General features: G+C 39.1%; 1 protein-coding gene across 1 annotated transcript; it reads left to right on the top strand.

Annotated features, from left to right (window-relative positions):
- The first annotated feature begins 8126 nt into the window (after positions 1–8126).
- LOC148079180 (O-acyltransferase like protein-like) lies at positions 8127–17344 on the top strand. The gene is made up of 15 exons (XM_087792268.1): positions 8127–8253; positions 11807–11940; positions 12097–12175; positions 14398–14533; positions 14611–14795; positions 14886–15092; positions 15164–15260; positions 15545–15646; positions 15706–15868; positions 15944–16023; positions 16104–16214; positions 16334–16457; positions 16555–16741; positions 17031–17173; positions 17237–17344. The coding sequence occupies exons 1-15, from the start codon at positions 8127–8129 to the stop codon at positions 17342–17344; spliced, it is 1983 nt and encodes a 660-aa protein (XP_087648394.1).
- Positions 17345–23014: the final 5670 nt, after the last annotated feature.

Here is a 23014-nt window from a genome sequence, read left to right as displayed (position 1 = left end):
TTTGATTTGAATTTTATATTTATTTAATTATTATAATATAAGTATTCAAGCTTGTTATAATTTTTTTTTTGAAAAAAAAAAAGCATTTCTTGCGAGGATTGGTGCCGCAAGTTCATTAAAACAAGTTGAAATATTCTTGTAGTTTCTTATGTTTACATTGGTTGCATAGTGAGTACCTATATTGTGATAAAAAAACGGGCTTTCTTGACTAATGCGACGTTAATGCTAATGCGTGTTTTTCAAGTTTCGTGTAAAGAAATTCTTCAGTTTCTATTCGTTTAAAAAAGATTTTTTTCTTGTAAGTTCTATGATTTTTTTTTAAAAGGGTAAAAACAGCTTTCTATAGGTTAACGTAGTTTTCTGGTCAATTATCTTTGAAACTTCTATTGGGTTAAGAGGCGTTTTTGCTTTTGATTTTCATATCATACGTTTTTTAATAAAGTTTGGGATTATAATATAGGTATTCAAGCGTGACAGTTCTCTTATAGAGAGGGAGACGAACAGTTGGTGTAAAAATAAATTAAAGAAAAATAAATAAAGAAAAAAATAAAATAAAGAAAAATTAAGAAATGGATTTATCTGAACTACGAGTAAAATGGCAGTCTCATGGAATAGGATCATGTGGTGTTGTATTGTTTCGCTCTGTAAGTTCATATATTGATAAAATTGCTCCATTGGATCGGAAAAATGTTGTAAAAAACGGGTATAAATGGGATAAAAAGCAGAGAAAGGTTGGAAATCTGCCTGATTGGGGCTTGCCTATGCCTGAAGAAGAAATTCTTGGTGAAACTGTGAAAAACATTAATCTAGAACTCAATTCATTAGGTGGAGAAAAACAAGCATGTTGTTTAGTGAAAAATACAGACTGGCTTTGTTAGAAAAAACAAAAACTGATAGAGACAGATTTTCTGTGATGATGGAAATGGTAAAAGTAAAGATAAAGTTGATTACTGAAGTGATGGCACCAGTGAAAGCTGCTAAAAAGGAAGTTGTTGATGAAAATAATATAACTGAAAAAACAGATTAACCACCACCTTACCTAGAAGGTGGAAACCAAAATGTAAATCCAGGAGGGCAGCTGATGATGGATAAAGATGGTAATGAAATAGACAAAACAAAAATGATGAATTTAAAATAATTTATGGATAATGTAGCAATAATAACACAAACGCAAGAAATTACCATGAGATATATATGTTTTTTTATCAGGAATCTGTTAATTACAGAAGTTGAATTTATCATTGAAAGTGAAAATGGTTACTCTTGCATCCTTACTGTACAATGCTTGACAATCTCATTTAAAAGGCATGGTTCTGACAGAGAAGTCTAAGCAACAAAAAATAAATATTGGTGACATTGGAGTTAGATTAAAAATTATTATACACTATAAGTATACGCCATACTTAAATTAACGCTAAAAAATAATCAAGATATAAAGTATAAATTACTCGCTTCATCTAAGCGCTTAAACGTATGAATACACATTCACAATCAACATTCCACTCAGACTGATTCACTGTTTCAAGACTTAGAAAGAATTAGAGATACGACACCTGTTATTTAAAATTTCTGTTTGTCTGCGCTTTTCACACCTTGGGTCGTGGGTCAAAGAACGAAGCGGGATACATCCGGGAGGGGGGGGACTAGGAGACGGAAACCCCCACCCAAGAACATTTGAATGATTAGATTAGGAAACAAATTAGGAAGTACTCTCCACAGGGGATCGTGGCACTGGGAGCTTGAAGGAACCATTTGGCGATAGGGGGAGGACCTCCTGGCCCCCTAAATTTGCCTTAAATATAGGGATGTTTCTACAGTTCGAGACCTTTTCTCCTGGGGCTATTGACCTGTACCATCGCCAGGAGAAAGTGCTACGGATCAATGGTAAAGCTTGTATTTTGTTTGACTTGAAGCGGCGAATAAATGACCCGTGACACACTCTGAATTGACCATCTTTCTCCACAAAGCGAAGCATTAAGACCCGGGAACAGGAAGTGACGGCGTGTTGGAGCGAACGGAACGGACTCCTGTTTTGAACGTTCGAGTACGAATCCTTTTAATGAAGTGATTCTAGTGATTCAGCAAAGTCAAAAGAACCCCTGAGTTATCTATCATATCCTCAGGTTCTACGAATTGGTGCGAAGCCCTCTAACCGCTTCGCTATTGGTTTACCACGAGGCACCGCCTCGTCTCTGAGAAAGCTTAATGAACTCGCCACCCAGTAGGGGGCAGTCCACTTCCTATAAAGGCGGGAAACACCCGCCGCACTTCCTCTAACTGAAAACTCAGCGAGAAGGGCGGCCGCTGGGCGACGAGGTTAGAGGGCTTCGCATCAATTCGTAGAGCCTGAGATTATGATAGATAACTCAGGGTTTCTACTTCATATTGGTGCTTCGCCCTCTGACCGCTTCGCTATTGGTTTAAACCCAAGGCGAAGCCTGACGGGATAAATGTACCCCCAGCTGGACGCCGCTCCTGAAGTGGCATCGCTAGGGCCCCGCCGGCCCAGGATCCAAGTCTACTGGAGCCTAGGCCTCGAGGGGGGCACAGCAGCACTCAAAACTGTATGAGCTACTGATCCCGCAGTCACGTAGAGGAGATAGAATTTAGCAAAGGTTGACGTGGACGCCCAGGAAGCAGCTGAGAAGATGTCCTCTGCTGCCACACCCGGCAAAAGAGCCACTGAGGCTGCCACACCACGGGTGGAATGTGCCCTCAGTCCGCTAGGAGCAGATCCACCCGCTGCTTGGTAGGCCCGGATAATGGCCGATCTCACCCAATGAGAAAACCTCTGGGAAGGAGATTGCCTCACCCTGTCGGCATCTACCGTGGCAGATGAATAGGGCATCAGAGCGCCTATACACAGCCACCAGCCGCAATGACACCGAAGACTCCTCGACGCCAAGGAAAGACACTCAGGGCTAGTGGAGAGAGCACAAAGCTCAATTGCTCTCTTCGTGGTTTTTAGTGCCAGAAGGAGCGATACCTTGAAAGACAAGATATCCAGTGGGACTTGGTCAAGAGGCTCGAAGGTCGGGCCTGTGAGAGAGTCCAGTACAAACTGGAGATCCCACTGCCTCGGACAGACCCCATTCGTCCTGGACGGCCCCCCTCGACAGTCTGTCCGCTACTGCGTGCAGCTCGCCCGGTACATGCTGAGCTCTGAGAGTAAGCAGGTGACGCTCTGCCCACAGCCAAATCTTCTTTGCCACACTCAGAAGGGCTGGGGATCTGACTCCACCTTGGCGATTATGTACGCCACGGCGGTGGAGCTGTCGGATAGCACTAGGACGTTGGACAGCTTTCTCTCTGAGTTGTAAAGGAGAAAGTGCGGCGGGTGTTTTCCGCCTTTATAGGAAGTGGACTGCCCCCTGCTGGGTGGCGAGTTCATTAAGCTTTCTCAGAGACAAGGCGGTGCCTCGGGGTAATCCAATAGCGAAGTGGTTAGACGGCGGAGCACCAATATGAAGTAGAACCACCGATCCCATCACTAAAACTGAAGCACTGAAAAAACACGGTTAAAAATACACCATCATATGATATTTGTAAACGAAACACTTGTATTCTATAAATTTAACAATAACGTGTGCGTGTGTAGTACAGGTGAGCCACACATTTTAACCAAACAATTAAATTCTTCGATCACCACTTGCAACTTTCTTGAAGTCAAGCCGTAACATATGACAATTTTTGGCCAATCAGCTGCAGCAGCGCTTCATCCCGACATTGACAGCCATCTAAACAAAACCTCCATAACTAATCCATTATATGACAAAAAAAAAAAGGTAAGTGCCTTCTTGAAAACACGCTTATTTTTATTGAACTCCACTTAACCCGTAATATTTTTTCACCTACAATGATGAATAATGACTGACCAGACAGGAAATACACAACAGGTCAGTTTAGTTTATAATTACTAATATGAATAGCCTTCATATATCACCGATGGTAAAGTAGCTGGACAATTTGTGGGTTTTTATGCAGCTGTGCATGCATGTACGCTTCGTGTATATATATATATATATATATATATATATATATATATATATATATATATATATATATATATATATATATTTAAACCTCTGTAAGAAATCTTACCATTTGAAAGAAAGCTGATTTTACAGATCTTTTTCTTTGTTCAATTACATATTTAAGGACTTGAAGTCAGCTGTGCGTCTGCTGATGAGTTACATCAATGCTGCAAGAAGTTATAATGTCAGTCCCTACACTTCTGGGGTAGCGAAACTGCATGCCCACCCATCCACCTCCGGGGTACTGCAGCTGCATGCCCGCCCATCCACACCTGAACCTCTACATGAGCTCTCGTCTTCTGTTTGTCAAGGCACATCTGGACTTGTTGCTACTGAACCACAGGAGATGCAGAGGTTTGGTTGAATTATTTTGAAACTTAAATATTCTGAGGAAATTGCATACTGTGTGTCGTAGAAATGATATATAAAGTTAAGTCATTTAAATGGAAAAACAATATGTTAACCCTTCGGGTCACCTTAACCCTGAGATAACACAAGGGTTCATTTTATTATAATTTTATTATATAACATATAAAGAACACAGAATACAGTGACAAAACTCCTCGGGATGAGATGATCCTTCTTCAAGCAGGTCTAGGCCGTCGAACAGTTCTGATGAATGATCAAGCAGAACACAGGGAGGTAAGGTTTACATTCCATTTATGAATTGTGTCAATGTAATCTCAGTATTTTATTGGTTGAGAGCATTTTCTCAAAATCTTTTCTGTACTGTTCTACCAGTCAATAGGTATTGGAAAATGTATTTATGTATTGGAAAAAGAGGAACATTCCTAAAAGTGGAAAACACTGAATCTTCAAGATTTGAAATACGCTGCTTACTATGTAAAAGTAAGCAGGAACTTCTTATTAAAATAAATTTAAAAATAAAATAAAAATCAAAAAAATCAAATGAATCCTATATATCTGTAAACCATTATCTTATTTGACTGACATTCGTTTTTTCATTTGACAGATTGAAAGGATACTGTTAGAAGAATTTCCACGAATGAGAAACTTGCGTGGTGGATGGCTGCTTTGTAAATCTGCAGGTGAGATAAAATATAAATGACTGTACATTTTTTAATGATATAATTATATTTTCCCTCTGTACATATGCATTTTTATCATGTTTTGATGTGTGAAAGGTAAAAACTTGAACATGTTTTTATGCTCTTAAGTGGGGGTGGCAACGAAAGACAACACCTCTACCTCAGGGGAAACAGGGCTATTGTGCCAAACATTATTAAATCGTCTTCCAACAATGGCAAGAATTTAATATACATATATAAAAAATAGACATGTCTCCACTACCGTATGAGGCATCAGAGGGGCATGCGCATCAGATTCCGAGCCCACAGAACTGTGGAGAACTATTGCAGAGCCAGAATGTGCAGTGGATCTGTAACGACAGCAGCTCCTGCTTCATAAAGAATCAGACACATATCGCAAAGTTAAATTGGACATTGAGAATCATATAGAGGACCAAGAGGCTGCGATCCTCATTTTACAAGACCCCAAATGTGGATTGGGCAAGACCTTTCCAGTCAATTTTAAAAGGTATGGGGACACAGAATAATGCTTCTTGTAAGGTCACAGTGTTTCTGTGTAAATTTATGTAATTTTATGTCTTTGGAGCCAAGGATGGGGGGCCAGGCCTTAAGGTTTAAGTAAAATACAAGATATTCAGAGTTTACTGGAGAAACACATCACATCTTATATCATTAAAATTACTCTTATCTCTCTCTGGAGACAGAGCCAGGGGAGACAGTGTCAATATACACTTCTTCAGCATGGCAATAAATAATGTTCAACACATGGTTAGAAAAGTGATTTTGGTAGTCTCCAACCTATTTTTTTCTTGTTTGTTCAAAATAATAATAAGAGTTTACTACTATACTAAACATAGTATGCCACATTAACATTGTATTCTACATTGTTCACTCTCAACAATGTATGTATAAATATAAAATCTCAAGTCTTTTTTTCTACTTTTAGGGACTAAAAGTGGAAGAGCAATGTTCGAGGGTCAACCAGATCATTTGATCCCATCAACCTCAAAAATCCTTGCTCAAAATGAGCTGTTTGTTGTTGCTGGGAGAATTATAGGACACTCATTTCTTCATGCGGTCCATGTCTGGCGGGTCCAGCAATTATTCATGCGCTCTTGGCCAATGACCCACTTCTTGTCACAATCGGGCTTGAAGATGTTGCTGACTTGGACATCAGAGAGCTGATCAGACCGGTAATTAAATGTAAAAAAAATGGATTTCAATCCATCAATCTAAGATGTCTTGGCCTCAAAGGGTAAAAAGTGTAATGTTCAATTATATTGAATCTCACTTTCTTTGTTAAACTATTGAGGCTTCACGAAGTTGCCCAATCTAAAGGAGGTCAGACAGTAACAGAGGAGCAAAAAATGGCAATAAATAGTTTGGACCTCCCTGTGCTAACCCAGTCCAATGGCACCTGGTTACTGCACAACCTCTTAAAACATGCTGTAAGTACAGGTCTTGTAGATCTCTTCAACTTTGAAGCCTCATTTTAAACATTGAGGTACACTGACATGAAAAATATTGTATTGTACTGAACTCAAGAGTTCTCTCCAGGGCCTCCATGGACTCTTCTATACTCTCCTCTTTTCTCTAACTGTATCCTCCCTCACTCTTCTCTCTCGTATATCTGTCTAAAACAAATGACATGATGATGAGATCACAAGTGTAAAATGATCTGGGTTCTTGGCCGGAACACTAGCCAGATTAAGCAAATAAGAAGAGGTTTGAGTGAGTCAATTGTTTTGAGTCTCGACTGGAGACAACAACATGGATCACACAAATCAGTTACAAAATGTAAACCAGAGGTAATGAAAAATCTATGTTCTTTTGTGTTTTCCAGCAGGACTTGGCACAAGCCACAATCATCAAAATGTCAAGAAATAAATGTTTGAAGTTTTTCAGTCTATGTGTAATGAATCTATATAAAAAAATCACACATTCTGAAATGAGAGACAAAAAATATGGAACTTTCTCATGAAATTCAAATTTTTGGAGATGTACCTGTAGATTAGGCAGACTCGTGCAAGTAAATAGAAAAAATAACAGTAACTAAATAAGCATTTGTTACTACAAAGGCAAATCTGAAAACCCAAATTTAAGCAAGGAAAAAAAATTAAAAATTATGTGTGATCTGATGGGTCTTGTTTATTGAGCCACTTCCATATAGTGTGGTCAGGATTTGGTGAAGATATGATACTGGGGTCCTATGTATCTTGAAACAAGGATTTAAATACGTATTTACCGGTAACAGCAAGTTATTTTGTGTTTCTTCGTTTAGTTACGACAGGAATGAATTTATATCTTTCATGCATTTGTCAGATATTTTCATTTTGGGATTTTCAGGTGCAGCACAGCTCACACTGTTAATCGCAGCAACATCCAACATCCCTCAGCCATTCTTGCTCATTTCACCAGAGGACCTTCTGTGCCCCCTTTCTTATCGTTCTAAACGAGAATGATTGGTTAATTTAAATAACTAATTGTGTTGGCTGGAGGCTTGTGGATTCAGTTAATGTTGTTTGACATATGTAACGTAAATATTTGACTAATCCATTTATAAAGATTTGTTTGTATTGGACTCATAATCCTGAATGACCAGGAACTTGTTATTAATGTTCAGTTTTGTCAGTTTATTTTGGCATGTATTTGCACTCCAGCATCCTCAGTGCATTTTTATACACTTGGAGGAAAATATATACTATACATTTACGTTTGTGTTAAGCCTCATTGCATGTAAAATCACAATCCAGCACATATTAAGTGACTGTATCCGCACAGTATCAATACAGTTTGATCATCACTGGATATACGTCTATATTTTCTTTAAAGGGCAGAATTTACTTTTTAAAAAACCATAGAAACATGTTTTTTAATTTGTCATTTAAATGGAATGAATAATTGGGAAAATTATTTTTGTACTGGATAATTAGGTTTTGAAGAGACAGCCTTCATGTAAACATTGACTTTATTTAAATTATTTTTGAGCTGAGCAGGTATTACTTGGAAATTCTCTGCATTGGTTCCACAGAGAGACATTAAAATGGTTTTGGGCTTTTTGTTCCTGCTGCTGATCGGGGGCTGCTCTGCACTCACCAAATGCAGGAATGACACTGATGTTTTCCTTCAGGAGCTCCACCAAGAAAATCCAAAAGAATTTGCAGTTACTAGTAAGTACTACATTCTTGAATATATTGGTGCCTCTAAACAATGCACAAACTTCTCCTTTTAATTATTTTAGCTGCTTATAAAATATTGCCGTGTCAGATACATACATCAGCTTTCAGTTAAAAAGTAGATTTACCTATCTTTACTTTTCTCCATTTTCTGAGTCCTGAACCAAGACATTGTCTTTCTGATGCATGCAGCGGATCTTCTCTTATTTCACATCATGTTGTCAAAGAAGCATATGTTTCTATCTTCTTATAAATCAACGATGCCATCCCAACCTACGCTTTAACACTCTTCTACACCTCATTCCTACGCACCCGGAAATACATTTGACCATCTTAACGAAGGCTAACAAACTTGAAAATAAAAATCACACTCGTATCTGTTGCTAACAATGTTTTCTTTAATGTGCGTCAAAGATTGCAGGAGTTTATAAATATTATGAAGGGATGTGATACAAGAGATCAGGTGTGGAGACACGTCTAAATGAATAAGTGTGATAGGTTTTTCTCTGATGAACATGAACTGATAATAATTGAAGTTACTTTTCAATCATTTGTTTAATGCAGTTATTGGTGTCTAAACACAGGCGTGTCATTCTATCCCAACCTTTTGGGATTATTTTCTTTTCAATTTAACTCAAATATTGATCACAATTTAAGACCCTTGATCAAATGTTTTTTTTAAATTAAGTAAGTAATTAAACTATATTTAAAATGATTTGTCCATTGAAGAGCAGTCAATCAAATCAAATCCACAATGTTTAGTCAGTTAGAAACTGTTCATGCTGTTGAAAATTGTGGAAAAGCAGAATTGAGTGTTGGCAAGATGTCAGTTTCTGAATTGAAGATTTAAAAAAAACTTCATAACTGTATGGCGTAAGGAACGATCAGATTGGTGAAAATAAGCAGCAGCAGATCTCTGGTGCAATCTTGCCGTCACTTCCAACATGACATATTTAAATTAACTAAAATGACCATAAACTCAACCGAAAAACAATTGTTGCACACTTAGAACCATAAACTAGATTCCAGGCATGCATTGGTTTCGATAATTTTATTTCTCTGTAGACAGAAACACAGAAACACTTGACTCGGCTGCTTCGCACATGATCGCTCTTCATCGAATGACTCGAATGAGCCGAACGGACCAATATTTAAATTGACACTTATTATCAAACCTTCCATTCTCAGCCTCACCATAACCATTCACAACTTTCTCACACATGCGCACATACAATACATAATTCTAATTTAAATACAATAACTTCTCACGGGTAATGCACAAACTCAGACGCCTCTTGTCAGTCTAACACACGAACAACTATCACACTTTCTGCATATCACTGACATATTATTACCATTCGCGTCACTCTTATTAACTTTCTCGTACATTCACCCACCTGTAGACAGAAACACAGAGACACTTGACTCGGCTGCTTCGCACATGATCGCTCTTCATCGAATGACTCGAATGAGCCGAACGGACCCACAAAGACCCTAAAGCTGCCCATAGTGCCTGCTAAAGTTTAACTCACTGTCCCTGTCAAAAAATAGAAATACAATTGTTCTGCACACATGAATGATACAAATTAACAAAACTCACAAAATAACACAAAATAATGAAAAATAAATAAGCAAATAAGAAAGGGGTGCTCTTTCAATATGCTAAATATTACCATTGCTCCACACAATGCATTAGAGGGCAAAAGTGTCAAGTCAAGTCAAGTTATTTTATAGTCAAATATGCATGTATTAAGACATACAGCCTAAAACGGTCAAAATAGGGAGTCCGTTCCGGTCGCTCCAACACGACGTCACTTCCGGTTGTTGCTGTTATGTTGCTGTTGTCCTTTGGCTACCGTAATTCTACAACTATGAAGCGCACTTGAAATGTTTAATGTCAACAGTGCGATTCTAACCCGATTGTGCTTAACGACCTCAAACCACTTTAAGGAGGTACAGAGTGAATATAAATCGGTAAAAATGCTTCATTTTAATTTTTTGAAGCTTTGATTGTTCACGCATCGCGGAAGTCAAGAGGCTCTCGCGGATTAATACATGCTTAAAAGGTCCTGTAAAAGTGACTATATTGTATATTTGTAGGTGTTTCAACTCCATAATGTTGACATTGTTTATGAATGAGTAAAATAAAGTCTGTGCTATTTTGCTAAATAAACTCTTACCTTGCTGTGACGCTGCCATTAGAGAAAACTCTTTCAGGGAATCACAACGACTTGACAGAGACCAGAGGTGGTTCATCTCCTTGTCAAGAATCTTTCACTTCCTGCCGTCTCCTTACTGCCATAACAACGTCGAATCCTCTTTGTCTGAAAGTCGACAGAACCTGGAAAATATTGTATTAATGAAGTCGTATGATTCCGATCATCTGAAGTGTAAAATCTATTGAAAAAGACTCTTCAGTTGGTACCTTCCACCTTGACAGGCACGACCAAGTGTTTCCTACAACAGAAGCCAGAAAACCTTGACCATAAGCGTCAGCATGTCAGTGCGTCCTGCCACAGAAATGTATTGATCATTATTACCAAACATGACTATTTTAATGACCAAAGAGTGTATGATGTAACCATCTCACCTGCTTTTGACATGTTGACCCCTTCCACCTCCGATGGTTAGTCCAGCACCTGATATGCATCACTCCATCTCACCTAGAAAATAACATAGAATTGCATTTTAGATTATTTCCATGATGGGATGTGCTGTAGGTTTACAAGTTTGTGTTCACTATGTTACAAATATTACTCACTTACTTCACATTTGAAATCATTTGTCAGGAACCAGAAAGGTTTCATGTCAAGCAGGTCTGGAGTTCTGAGCAGTTATTGCAGGTCACTTCCATGCAAAAACAAAACAAAAACATAATAGTGGTCCCTTTTATCAAATATTCATCATCTTCCCAACAACATACCATCATAATTTACCTGCACACGCTATATGTATGACCGAAACTATAATAGTCTGCCTGCAATATGATTTTTTAATGTGTGACACAAGGTGTGGTGTGACCTTCATCTTTCTTTCACCATGTTCCTGAGTAGTTCAGTCCATCATCATCATCTTCAGTTGGTCTTACTGTTCTCCTTTGTCACCAGTCGGTCTGACTGTTCCTCCTCGTAGTCTAGCCGGTCCTCTTCATCCATGTCCCGATCCTAGCCATCCTACACATATACGTATATGATTTTGCTTCTATTGCAAGTGCTCTAAGTCCTCTGAGTGCCCTTGTCAGCCTTCCATCTAGAGCTGTGTTGTTGGGTATGAAAGTACAACACACGTCTCCAAACATAGAGCATAAATCACCTTTCTCCAGCATGAGTGCATCAAGGGCTTTTCTGTTTTGATATGCCATCAGGGATGTTGCAGAGAGTTGCTCTCTTTTTTTTATCAGCTTCTCCATGTTCCAAGTTAATTTAACACCTTTCATAACCCCTTTCTGATACTGTAACAATTATAAGAAATGTCTGTTGCCCAACATGGACTGTTGAATGTTTTTTTTATTCTATTTTTATACAAAAGTGTTTCTCTTCTTAATTAGTGTATGATTCATACGGGAGGATCGGGAGCAACTTCTTAGGCGGCAATGAGGACCAAACTGGCATGATGCAGGAATGCCGCTCTGTCCAAACAACTTCTTTTTCAGGACAATTCTGCAAAGTGTTTTTGAACCAGGTAATTGTACAATTAACTTGATTCCTGTTGGGTTTTCCGTTGCTGTTTATCAGTTTGTTTCAGAATACAGTGACAACATTATTTCATATTTTAAAATACATTTATTTTGTATTGATACATACAAAAGACATTTTAATCAAAGTTGTTCTTTTGCAGGGAACTGTTTTCTATTTTGTGGGGATTTGTGTTCCAGACTCTTGCAAAGAGAAGGAGGTGCATCAAATGGTGCATGGGGGTAAGATCTTATTGAATTCAACTTTTCTTACATGATAACAACATACGCAGACATTGAACTCACATCAGATCGAAGCAGTCCATTAAAAAATGCCAAGTATGAAGTCCATCTGCACTTAAAGGACACAGGACATGCTTTTGATGACAGCAATATACAGCTGCTGGCCAGAGAGGAGTGAAAGAAGCCATCTATACTAGGCTAGAAAACCTTTCTCTCAATAGAGGTTGGGACTTAAGGCATAACCTTTCAGCTACTTACGATGCATTTCTTAGCTCTCTCCCTAGAAAAGTATCATGTGATGGTCACACTTTGCTGGACAGTGACGGTCAACAACCCTCTCACTTCATTAATGGGTTTCTACCCCGATGGGTTTCAGTCCATGCATTGTTCCAAACCCCTCCCGGTTGCTCTCTGCTCCTCTCTCTTGGCAGGATATATACTGGCTCCTAAACCCCAGGTTAGTTGAAATCGAAAAAGCATCTCGTGGTGAGAGGCAAAACGTCTTCCTAAAGAAATTCAGTCCAGTTGACTGGCTTTTGAACCTCTTGGATGAAGAAGGGTTGCAACCAAACATAAACAACAGCCAAGGGAGTGACTTTACCAGTAACTTTACCTCCCTTTGCTGACTGTCAATTGTGTCAACAAAAAAAAAATTCTTACATGTTTTCTCGGAAGTTACATTAGCGGGGCGACTTTACAGATCGATAGCCCCGGGCAGACTGGTCCCGAGGTGTAAAAAGTTTGCTATATTTAAGTGAAATTTCCCGTCCGGGAGGTCGTCTTTTTCGGTCCAAAATTTTCTTTCAAGTTCCCTGTGTCACCGATTCCCCGCTGAGAGACATCATAAATTGTTTTCCTGTAATCAAATTATTCAAATGTTTTCGGGCGGGGGTCACTTTCTCTTTCGTCTTTCACTCCCCCTTCCCCGGATGTGTCCTGCTTTGTTCTTTGATACACAATTTAAGGTGTGATTCGCAGATAAACAGATCTTTGAAACTTTCGGTGTCGTAACTCTGATCCAAGCTTGTCTCGAAACAGTGTGAATCAGTCTGGAATAGAATGTTGATTGTGAATGTATAGTCAAACGTTCCCGCTGTTAGATCCAGCGAGTAATTTATACTTTATATTTTGATTATCTTTTAGCATTAATTGAAGTATGTTTATACGTATATAATAATTTAAATCTAACACAGTAAAGTCTACTCAAAAATAACAATGAAAATCAGTGAAAATGAGTGTTACACTGTTGTGGAAGGAGGGGCCCAGAGAGACAGAACGACCACAGGATCGACAGTATTAGTTTGAAAGTCACAGGATAATTTGTTTTATTGACCAACGGCTTAGCATCATCAACAATATTTGAGACTCAGAACAATTTATTGATCGTTTACAATGGGCATTTCCTGGTAGGCGAAGTTATGGTTATGGTTCCCAAATTTACCTGATTTCTAGACAATCGAACATTAGCTCTATCTACGTCACCAGTACAGATCTTTTCCACTCCCAATGTTCCGCATCTGGGAGAACTTCAACCATGTTCCAGTTATGGTGGGGGTCATTTTAACCGAAAGCACTATTTTCCCTACCTTGATTTGTCTGTTGGCCTCTCCGCACTTATTCGGATACTACACCGATCCATGGTGGTAAAGAAAGAGCTAAGCAAAAAGGCAAAGGTCTCTGTATACCGGTCAATCTACATCCCTACCCTCACTAATGGTCCTGGACCGTGGGTATTGAGCAAAAAACAAGATCACAGGGGCCTGCGTAGGGTGGCTGGGATCTCTTTTAGAGATAGGGTCAGAAGCAAGGTTATCCAGGAGAGATGCGGAGTAAAACCACTGCTTTTCCGCTTAGTGGGTAGTCACTTAAGGTGGCTTGATTATATGATTAGGATAACTCTAGGACATCTCCCTGGTGAGGTGTTCAGGAAATGTCCCAACGTTAGGAGACCAAGGTATACCCAGGAAATGCTGGAGAGATTATGTCTCTCAGCTGGTCTGGGAACACATTGGGGTGAGGAAAGTCTAGGCCTCCCTGCTGCTCCGAACATGAATAAGGGCATTAAAACATTAAAAGACATGAATGCAAGACCTTTGCTAAGATTGCTAACTCCTGCCTATATATGAGATGAAATGGGTGAAATGTTACGACATCACTACAAGTAGGTGCATGTAACACGAGCATTTTGCATCAAGGTGATCACACTATTTTTTCATTTGAAGGAGTGATGACGTTTGGAGAGGTCTCTCTTATTCCTACTTTACCATCAATTCTGGTCAATGATTCTACACAGAGTGTGTTGAGGACGCAATGTTTGTCCAAAGTAGTAAATCCAGGGACATCTGGAATCACATGTCTGTAAGTACAGACATTGTTGTCATATCAACAAAGAGTTCTTGTTTCAGTAGTGGACTTGTACTCATGTTCTCCCACAGGATCCTTTGCCTAATTATAGTAGTAATCCCTCTTGCTGCTACACTTACCACTGCAGTAAAAGACTTTCAAGAGAGCAGAAAGATTGAACCAACTGTAGAACCTACCTCACTGATCACAAGTTCAACCAATGGAGACAGCAATTTGTCAAATTGTGAAAAAAATGCTGATAGTCTCCAAGATTGCGGTAAGTTGGAGAGAGCTAACGTTCACATTTATATGAAAGTGTAATTTGTGAGATGTATGTTTTAATTTAGTATGTTTGGCTTCTTTTCAGATCACATCAAGACAAAGCAAAGTTGTTTAAGACGTTGTTTGCAGCAGTTTCTTAAGGCCTTCTCTCTACAGACAACCACCAAGGGAATCTTCAGCAGGCCTCCCTCGGTGAAAGGGGTCTACAATTCATTGACAGGCATCAGAGCACTCAGCATGATAGGGATCATTTTTACACATTCATTGAGTTATCCTTTGAACGATGTTCTTGGTATGAAAACATGATCAATACTTATTTCAAAGTTGTTCACTATTTTGAGAACAGTATCTCTTCCACCACAGACAACGAAAATGTGTGGTTTATTGGCCTGAAAGAGAACCCACTGGTGTTTGTGACAGGGACTATTAATCTAAGTGTGGATACTTTCCTACTATTTGGGTGAGTCACCATTCAACTATATGCCTGTCCTTGACACGTTAAACAGATAGCCTCCATGTGTATTGTCGTCTTTTGCTGGATAGATAACACACTAAAACGTTTTCTTTGTGACGAAAATACAATTTGGTAAATTGTTTGTAGTAACATAAGATTGATTTTCGATTTTTTACACCAAATGTTAACTTATCTCTGATACAATCAGAGGTTTGGAGGAGAGAAATCAGAGAAGTTCAAAATATTTTGTTCGTTGATGTATCTCCTATGTTAAAATTATTGTGTTTCAGGGGTATGTTAAGTGCCAAAACTCTCCTGAGCTCAATCCAGAGGAACGATGACACCATGAGTGTAGGTCTTGTGGCAGATTACTATTTCAAGAGGATTATAAGGTTGAGTCAGAAAGTCTTTACTTGCTTGGACACTTTAACCAATTTTAAATGTTTTTCAGGATACAACCCCTCCACATGTTTGTGATTTTATTTGGTGTCAGTGTCACATCTGTGATCAACAAGGGGCCTTACTCGTGGCTAAATGAATATTTTATAAGTTGTGAGGAATACTGGTGGACTAACCTGCTGCTGATTAATAATCTCTTAACAGTGCCTTTACCTGTAAGTGAACCCAGTCAAACCATTTAAAGATGCTATATTTGTCTACTTATCTAATCACTGATCTGCTCCACAAAGTGTCTTCCTTGGACGTGGTACCTCTCTCTTGACATGCAGTGCTTCGCCACAACCCCTCTTCTGATTCTTGCCTATAGAAAGTATGTTTACTTCTTTTATACATATATATATATATGTATATGTATAATATATATATATGTTTTTAAAATGTATTTTACAGAAGCAAAGGTATTTTTGCGGCTTTAGTCGTAGCACTGCTGCTGATGTCCATTTTGACTAGTTCCATAGTAACGGCACTTCTTCACCTACCTGTGTTTATGTCAGCAATTTGGTAAGAGGAGTTAACTTCTTTAGGCTATCTTTGAATGTACAGCTACTAATACTACAAATTAGACCAGTAGTACTTTAACACAGCATGTATGATTTGATCTGATGACTTCTCTAATTCAGGCTTTCACCAGACTACGCAAATCTATACTATACGAAACCTTACTCCAGATATGGAACATTTTTAATTGGTTTCCTATTTGGAATGTACCTGAAAGAGAGGAAGGAAGAACTTTTGAAGAAAAAGGTAGGGTTTCATTGAAAAACCTATTTTTCATTGTGAATACATTTGTTACATTGCACCCTTAAATCACACATTAATTATGTTCTTTGTCCTTGTAAAGTGGCAAGTGGCTCTTGGATGGACATGTTCCTTGCTGGCCATGGCTCTAGTGATTGGATTTTACTATGCTCTTGTAGATGCCCCAGACCATCCATCAGCACCCCATGCCATTTACCAGGGACTACACAGACTGGTCTGGGTGACTGCTGTAAGCTGGATCATATTAGCCTGTGAGGAAGGCTATGGAGGTGCTTCTTATTTATCTCAAACCTATTGAATAACAAATCACAAATATAACAAGTTTGAAGCTATGAATAGTTTGTATAGAACATGGTACTTTTGTCTCTCTCTCTCTCTCGCTGTATATATATATATATATATATATATATATATATATATATATATATATATATATATATATATATATATATATATATATATACTGTGTATATATATATATATATGAAACAAATGACTTAAAAAAATTAAATGGCTATTAGATCTAGATGTAGCGTTGAAATGCTGTCTTTTTTCCAGGGTACATCATGGACTTCCTGTCACTGAACTTGTGGGTTCCTATTTCAAACCTAAGCTTTGCCAGTTACCTTGTACATCCCATTATTGTGGTCATATACCTAACCCTGCAGGAAACTCCAATCCACTTCTCAGGCATAAACTTTGTAAGGAATTAAATATTAATTTCTATATTTCAATTTTTTTTTACAATTTCTTCTCCTTTCCAGTTGTATCTTTTCATGGGGAACACACTGCTCAGCTTCATCGTGAGTTATTCTGCACTTGTTCTAGTGGAGAAACCTTTCTCTCTTCTGGGGCAGAAAATAAGACTATAAGGATTCAACACTGCTTTTGTAAATGGACTAACCGTCATTCCAAGTCAGAGTTGAATATTTCGTATTTCATAGTACATGTACTTTTGCGATTTTTAAAGGTGAAATTCTGTCAGCAGAAGTGCAATCCTGAATGTAATGGTTGTCATCTCTATAAAACCTTTTTCTATTTGTGCTTAAAGATGTATGCTACTTTTTGTGATTATTTCCTTACCACATTGTTTTTTATATGAAATGAGAAAAATGGCTTTTAATTGCTTCAAAAAACTTCAATTTAACGAATAAAATTTCATCCGTGGCCAGAGGGGCTTAACAAAAAGTTCTACAGGCCTGGTAGGATAAAAAAATCTACTTCTCAAACTTAGATTTCCAGTTCACAGCAGACAATAAAAGGTACAGAAGTTCAATAAAAGCAAGATCAAGAAGTGCGATTAAAAAGAAGAAAGGTCAAAGAGATAAATAATTGCAAAGAGTATAGATCAAAGGAAAAAAACACAAAGTTGTAAAAAGGATAAAATGATTAACATAGAATATAATACATCATACTTTCACTCCGCTCCTGCCCCAAAACACAGACTTATAAAGTATAAAGGCCTGGGTACACCACTGGGATCGACAGGTGTCTGACGCCGTCGGGCAGTCCCGTGTGGTCTGACGTAGGCTGCCCCCGTCCCACAAAAAAAATGCCTCGAAACAAAGCAACGAGATGGGGGACAAAAGTGTACTGTAAAAAAATCTCACTACCTGGATGAAGTCCTGGATCTCACAGTAGCAAGCTCAGGGGGCTTCTCTGAATTTGTGTCGGGAACTGGAGATGAACGAGCAAGTTGATTTCAAATATTTCCGTCGCTCCAACACGACGTCACGTCCGGGTCTTATACTTTGCTCTATGGAGAGAAAAGGTCAATGCAGAGTGTAACGGGTCGGTTATTCGAGACAAACAAAGATAAAAGATTTTACGATCGATTGGACACGCTCTTTGCCGGCAGCTCTACTGGTCGATAGCTCCGGGAAAGCAGTCCTGAACGATAGAAATATCGCTATATTTAAGGCAAATTTCCGGGCCGAGAGGTCCTCTCCCTATCGCTCTATTGGTTCCTTCAAACTCCCTTTGTCATGATGTCCTGTGGAGAGTTCTTCCTACTTTGTTTCCTTTTCTAATTATTCAAATGTCCTTGGGTGGGAGTTCCTGTCTCCTAGTCCCCCCCTCACGGGTATGTCCCTGTTTCGTTCTTTTGATCCACGACCCAAGATGTGAAAAGGGCAGACAAACATCTTTAAATACCCGTTGTCATGACTCTACGTCTGTTCCAAGCTTGCCTTGAAAACAGTGTAAATCAGTCTGAGTGAAATGTTGATTGTGAATGTGTATTCAAACGTTTAAGCTCTTAGATGAAGCTAGTAAATTATACTTTATATTTTGATTATCTTTTTAGCATTCATTTAAGTATGGCGTATACGTATAGTGTATAATAATTTTTAATCTAACCCTCATATCTCTCTCGAATGGGTGTCTCGACAATTCGTCAACTTGTCCCTGAAACCTGTGAGGCCATCTACCAGGTGCAACATGAGAAATAACTCAAGGTATGTCTGATTTAAATTGTTATTGTTATTAAGCTGTAAAATACGATTTGAGGTTTGTGTTGAAGTTTACATGCAAACCGTGTTGAGTACTAAACAATTATATCTGTAACATTAGTCAGAAAAATATTCAAATAAATAGGAAGTTCTCTCATTAATGTAATTGAAATAATTTGTGTACGCTATAAAAAGTGAACATTCTGATTCGATTACGCTATGCTCACAAACTCCCACTTTAAGTAGATGTTTTAAATATTTTACTATAAGATATAAAGATACATTCAAAAGGCAGGGGTGTTCAGAGATTTAAAAATAGAAAATACAATTTGTAAATAAATTACAAACTCCATGAATATTGATCAGTCAAATAATACTGAAATCTGAAAAGATTAGGTTTTCACTTTCTTTACTTTTCCTTTTTTCAGTGCCCAGACACAGTGAATGTGAGGTATTAAGTGGTTTCAAGGCTCAGTGGAACTTCCCAAATTGCCTGGGTGCTCTGGGTGGAAAACACATAAACATTCAATGTATTACAATTACAAACACACCTTTTCCATTGTGTTGATGGCACTGGTTGACAGCTCGTACAAATTCTGTATGTAGATCTTGGTTGTAATGGACGTATTTCTGATGTTGGGGTGTTTCGTGAATGCACACTCGGACTACCCTGTTAAACAGAACCACCAACATTCCTGCCCCTGCACCACTCCCAGGAACTGACCGAATGTCTCCATACTGAATTGAGGCAGATGATGCCTTTCCATTGAGTATCTGTGAAAGCAGTATGCAAACCGCGGTCTCATGTAGAACAGTGCATCTTCAACTACAGGCTGTCAAACGCTCTGAGAGTTGTGGAAAATGCATTTGGAATCATGGCCAACCGCTTTTATGTTTTGTTTACCATGAACAACAAACATAATACTACCACAGTGGAGAAGATTGTCCTGGCTTGTTGTGCTCTGCATAACTTTCTACAGACTGAAGGCAGTGATGTTTACAGGGCAGGCATTGTCGACAAGGAAGGACCAGACAGTGGTATTGTTGAAGGAAGATGGAGGCAAGACCTTCCCTTACAACAAGCCTCCCTGCCACGGGCAAACAATGAAACAACAAGGGCCAAAAAGATCAGGGATGAGCGATGCGGTTACTACATGTCCGAGTCTGGCACAGTGCCTTTTCAATGGATCAAGATATAGGGAAATAATTGTGATTTTGTAGAATGATAATTAAAAGTCTTGTCAGCAATATTGGCCTTCTGTACCAATAAACAATTCAATTTATTCAATATATTCAATATAAACAATTCAAGACATCAAGGTAAACAAATAAGTTCATGGAGCAGGAGGTGATGACACGTGTTCCAATGTTATGATATGTACTCTGGATGCATCTGAAAAGAGGACCAGATTACCATGTGTAGATTAGGGCAAGGTGACTCACATGAGGTCGCGTGTGAGTAGGATAACAATTCAAGACATCAAGGTAAACAAATAAGTTCATGGAGCAGAGACGTGTTCCAATGTTATGATAATGTACTATGCATTGAGCGGCTTCATTTACATTATAATACTGGTGTGATGTACCTTGGCACATAATTCATGAACCCTCTATAGCCTGTTGCTCCGAGGATTTTATTTATTTAATTTATACTTAATTTCTTATCTTTCTTCAATTACTTATATTTTCATTATTTATTTTATTGTTATTCGATGTTGGCATCTCAAAACAACTTGTTTTTTAGCTCGTTTAAGGAAAGTATAATAAATAAAAAGGGACACTTCCTTTTTAAAAAATAAAACTTTTATTGAACGACTTACATAATTTTTCAGGGTTGTCAAGGTCATACAGTACAGCATGTAATGCCCTCTCTAAGCGAGGCCTCAGATGGTCAGGCACCTCGATATATTTTCTCTGAATCCACTGGATGGACTGAAAAATCTCCCGTTTTTCAGTCTCTTCCGTCGTGTTTATCATGTCCAACATTTTGTTAATTTTGTCCATCAGGTCCACAGATTTTCTCCACCACTGCATTTCTTGTCATCATGCTCTTTTGGCAGGAGGCAAAAAACTTCCAGATGAAGTGGACGCACAGTCCATCGCTGGCTCAATTGTTGTGGATTCTGCATGTGGTGAAAATTCAATATTGTCCTCCATCTCCTATTGCATCCTCTCTATGAATCCGGCAACACAAGAGGGGATCTCCAAGGGAACCAGCTTTTCTTTTCTTTAGTATGTGGCTTCTTTAGTATGTGGCTCAAGGAATTGCAGCTTCCTCAACATCCATTTCTACCTCGGTGTCCCCTCTATTCCAGAACTACGGGACGGGCACTGCCTCACATAGCGGGTGTACTGTCTGCTTAGGTTCTCCCACTTCTTTTTTAGAACGTTCTTATCTGAAATATTACACAAAATATTTCTATTAATTTACAGCGTAGCAACCCACATTATAACAAACGGCATATTTAGCACGAGCTTGAGTCACTTGTGTACGATCGTAAAAACATTTTCGTCTATCCTTCTTCATATACATTACGCAGGTTTTATGTACACACAAATTTGATAGAATGGAAAATCTTACCTGGGATATTTAGCTTTCGCCAATCTGCCTCCAGCAGTCCGCCTTCACTACTCGGTTGCAGTAGCTTTTCTCTACCATGTTTTAGAACGGCGGCCTCTCCTCGATCAAATTGATCAGCTCCTCCTCAACGGTTTCAGTCCACTGGAACATTATGCGGCCAATAGTAGTTTTCGATGCAAGTGTGGTTTCATCCATTGCTGGTTATCTAGTGTTAACTATCGTCACTTCCAGTTTATTGTCCTGCACTGATTAGCTTGGTAAACCTAGCACTCGACCAATCAGATTGACCATTGAATCCGACTGAGATGAAAAGTCTTAACGTGTGCATCCGCCTCCTTTGTCGTCCGACTAGGACTGATTAGGACGCCGACTCCAGACTGGGGGAGACAAACCACATAGACTTGGGGCACCGACCACAAAGGACTGCCCGACGGGGTCAGATGCCCAATAATCTCTGCGGTGTTTACATACCATTAACATTGAGGAGTACGCCACATCTGTGTCAGCATACGTTCACAAATGCTCTGATAAGCAACATAAGAAGCATCATCATCCGTGCAAATCAGAAAGTCTGGATGACTGTGGAAGTATGCAAAATACTAAAAGCGCGGAACTCTGCCTTCAAGTCTGGGGATAAAGACGCTCTGAGGACATCAAAAGCCAACCTAAATAGTGCCATCATATTAGGAAAATGGGCTCAATGCCAAAAAAAATCCAGGGCTTGTTCCAGGAAGCCATTGACACCAAAATCATGTGGCGAGGAATACGGGTTATTACCAACTTCAAGACACCCCCCTCTTCTGGGTGGGTAACGTTGATCTGGACTTCCTAAATAAATTAAATAACTTCTTTGGGTGGTTTGAGGCATTAAATAACACGACAAAAGCTGTTCCCCATCAGGCAGAAAAGGCACTCTGTCTTAACATAGCTGACGTGCGGAAGACTCTGAGAAGAGTCAACTCTCGGAAGGCAACAGGCCCGGATAACATACCTGAGGCTGGTGCTCAGGCAATGTGCAGATCAGCTGGAATGTGTACTAACGGATATTTTTAACACCTCGCTGAACTAGGCCATAGTGCATTCCTGCTTCAAGACTGTCTTCATCATCCCAGTGCCAAAGAAAACTCATATCACATCACTGAATGACTGTCAACCTTTGGCATTGACTCCCATCATGATGAAGTGCTTGAGAGGTTGGTGAAAGACCATATCACCTCCAGACCCTTTCCATGTTTGACCCTTTCCCGTTTGCCTACCGATGAAATCAGTCCACCGAGAATGCCATCTCCTAAGCTCTACAACTGAACCTTGAACAACTGGAGAAGAAGAACTCCCATGTGAGGATGTTGCTCCTTGATTTAGTTTTGCTTATAACACTATCATCCCACAACGCCTGGTACGTAAGCTGGAACCTCCGGGCTTCGGCTCTTCCCTGTGTAATTGGCTGCTTGACTTTCTAACCCACAGACTACAAACGGTGCATGTCGGAAGTCAAACCATCAGCACAATCA

The sequence above is a fragment of the Callionymus lyra genome, chromosome 5, assembly GCF_982586985.1.
Source record: "Callionymus lyra chromosome 5, fCalLyr1.hap1.1, whole genome shotgun sequence".
NCBI classification, from domain to species: domain Eukaryota; kingdom Metazoa; phylum Chordata; class Actinopteri; order Syngnathiformes; family Callionymidae; genus Callionymus; species Callionymus lyra.
Note: the sequence above shows the minus strand (reverse complement) of the source record. Positions and strands in the feature narration are given on the sequence as shown.

Bases quoted from the DNA above. Each gene is read 5' to 3' on its own strand.
- LOC148079180 (XM_087792268.1), top strand. From the start codon at position 8,127: ATGGTTTTGGGCTTTTTGTTCCTGCTGCTGATCGGGGGCTGCTCTGCA. The intron at 15,647-15,705 runs GTTGAGTCAGAA...AATGTTTTTCAG, and splicing joins TATTTCAAGAGGATTATAAG to GATACAACCCCTCCACATGT. The intron at 16,458-16,554 runs GTAGGGTTTCAT...GTCCTTGTAAAG, and splicing joins AAGAACTTTTGAAGAAAAAG to TGGCAAGTGGCTCTTGGATG.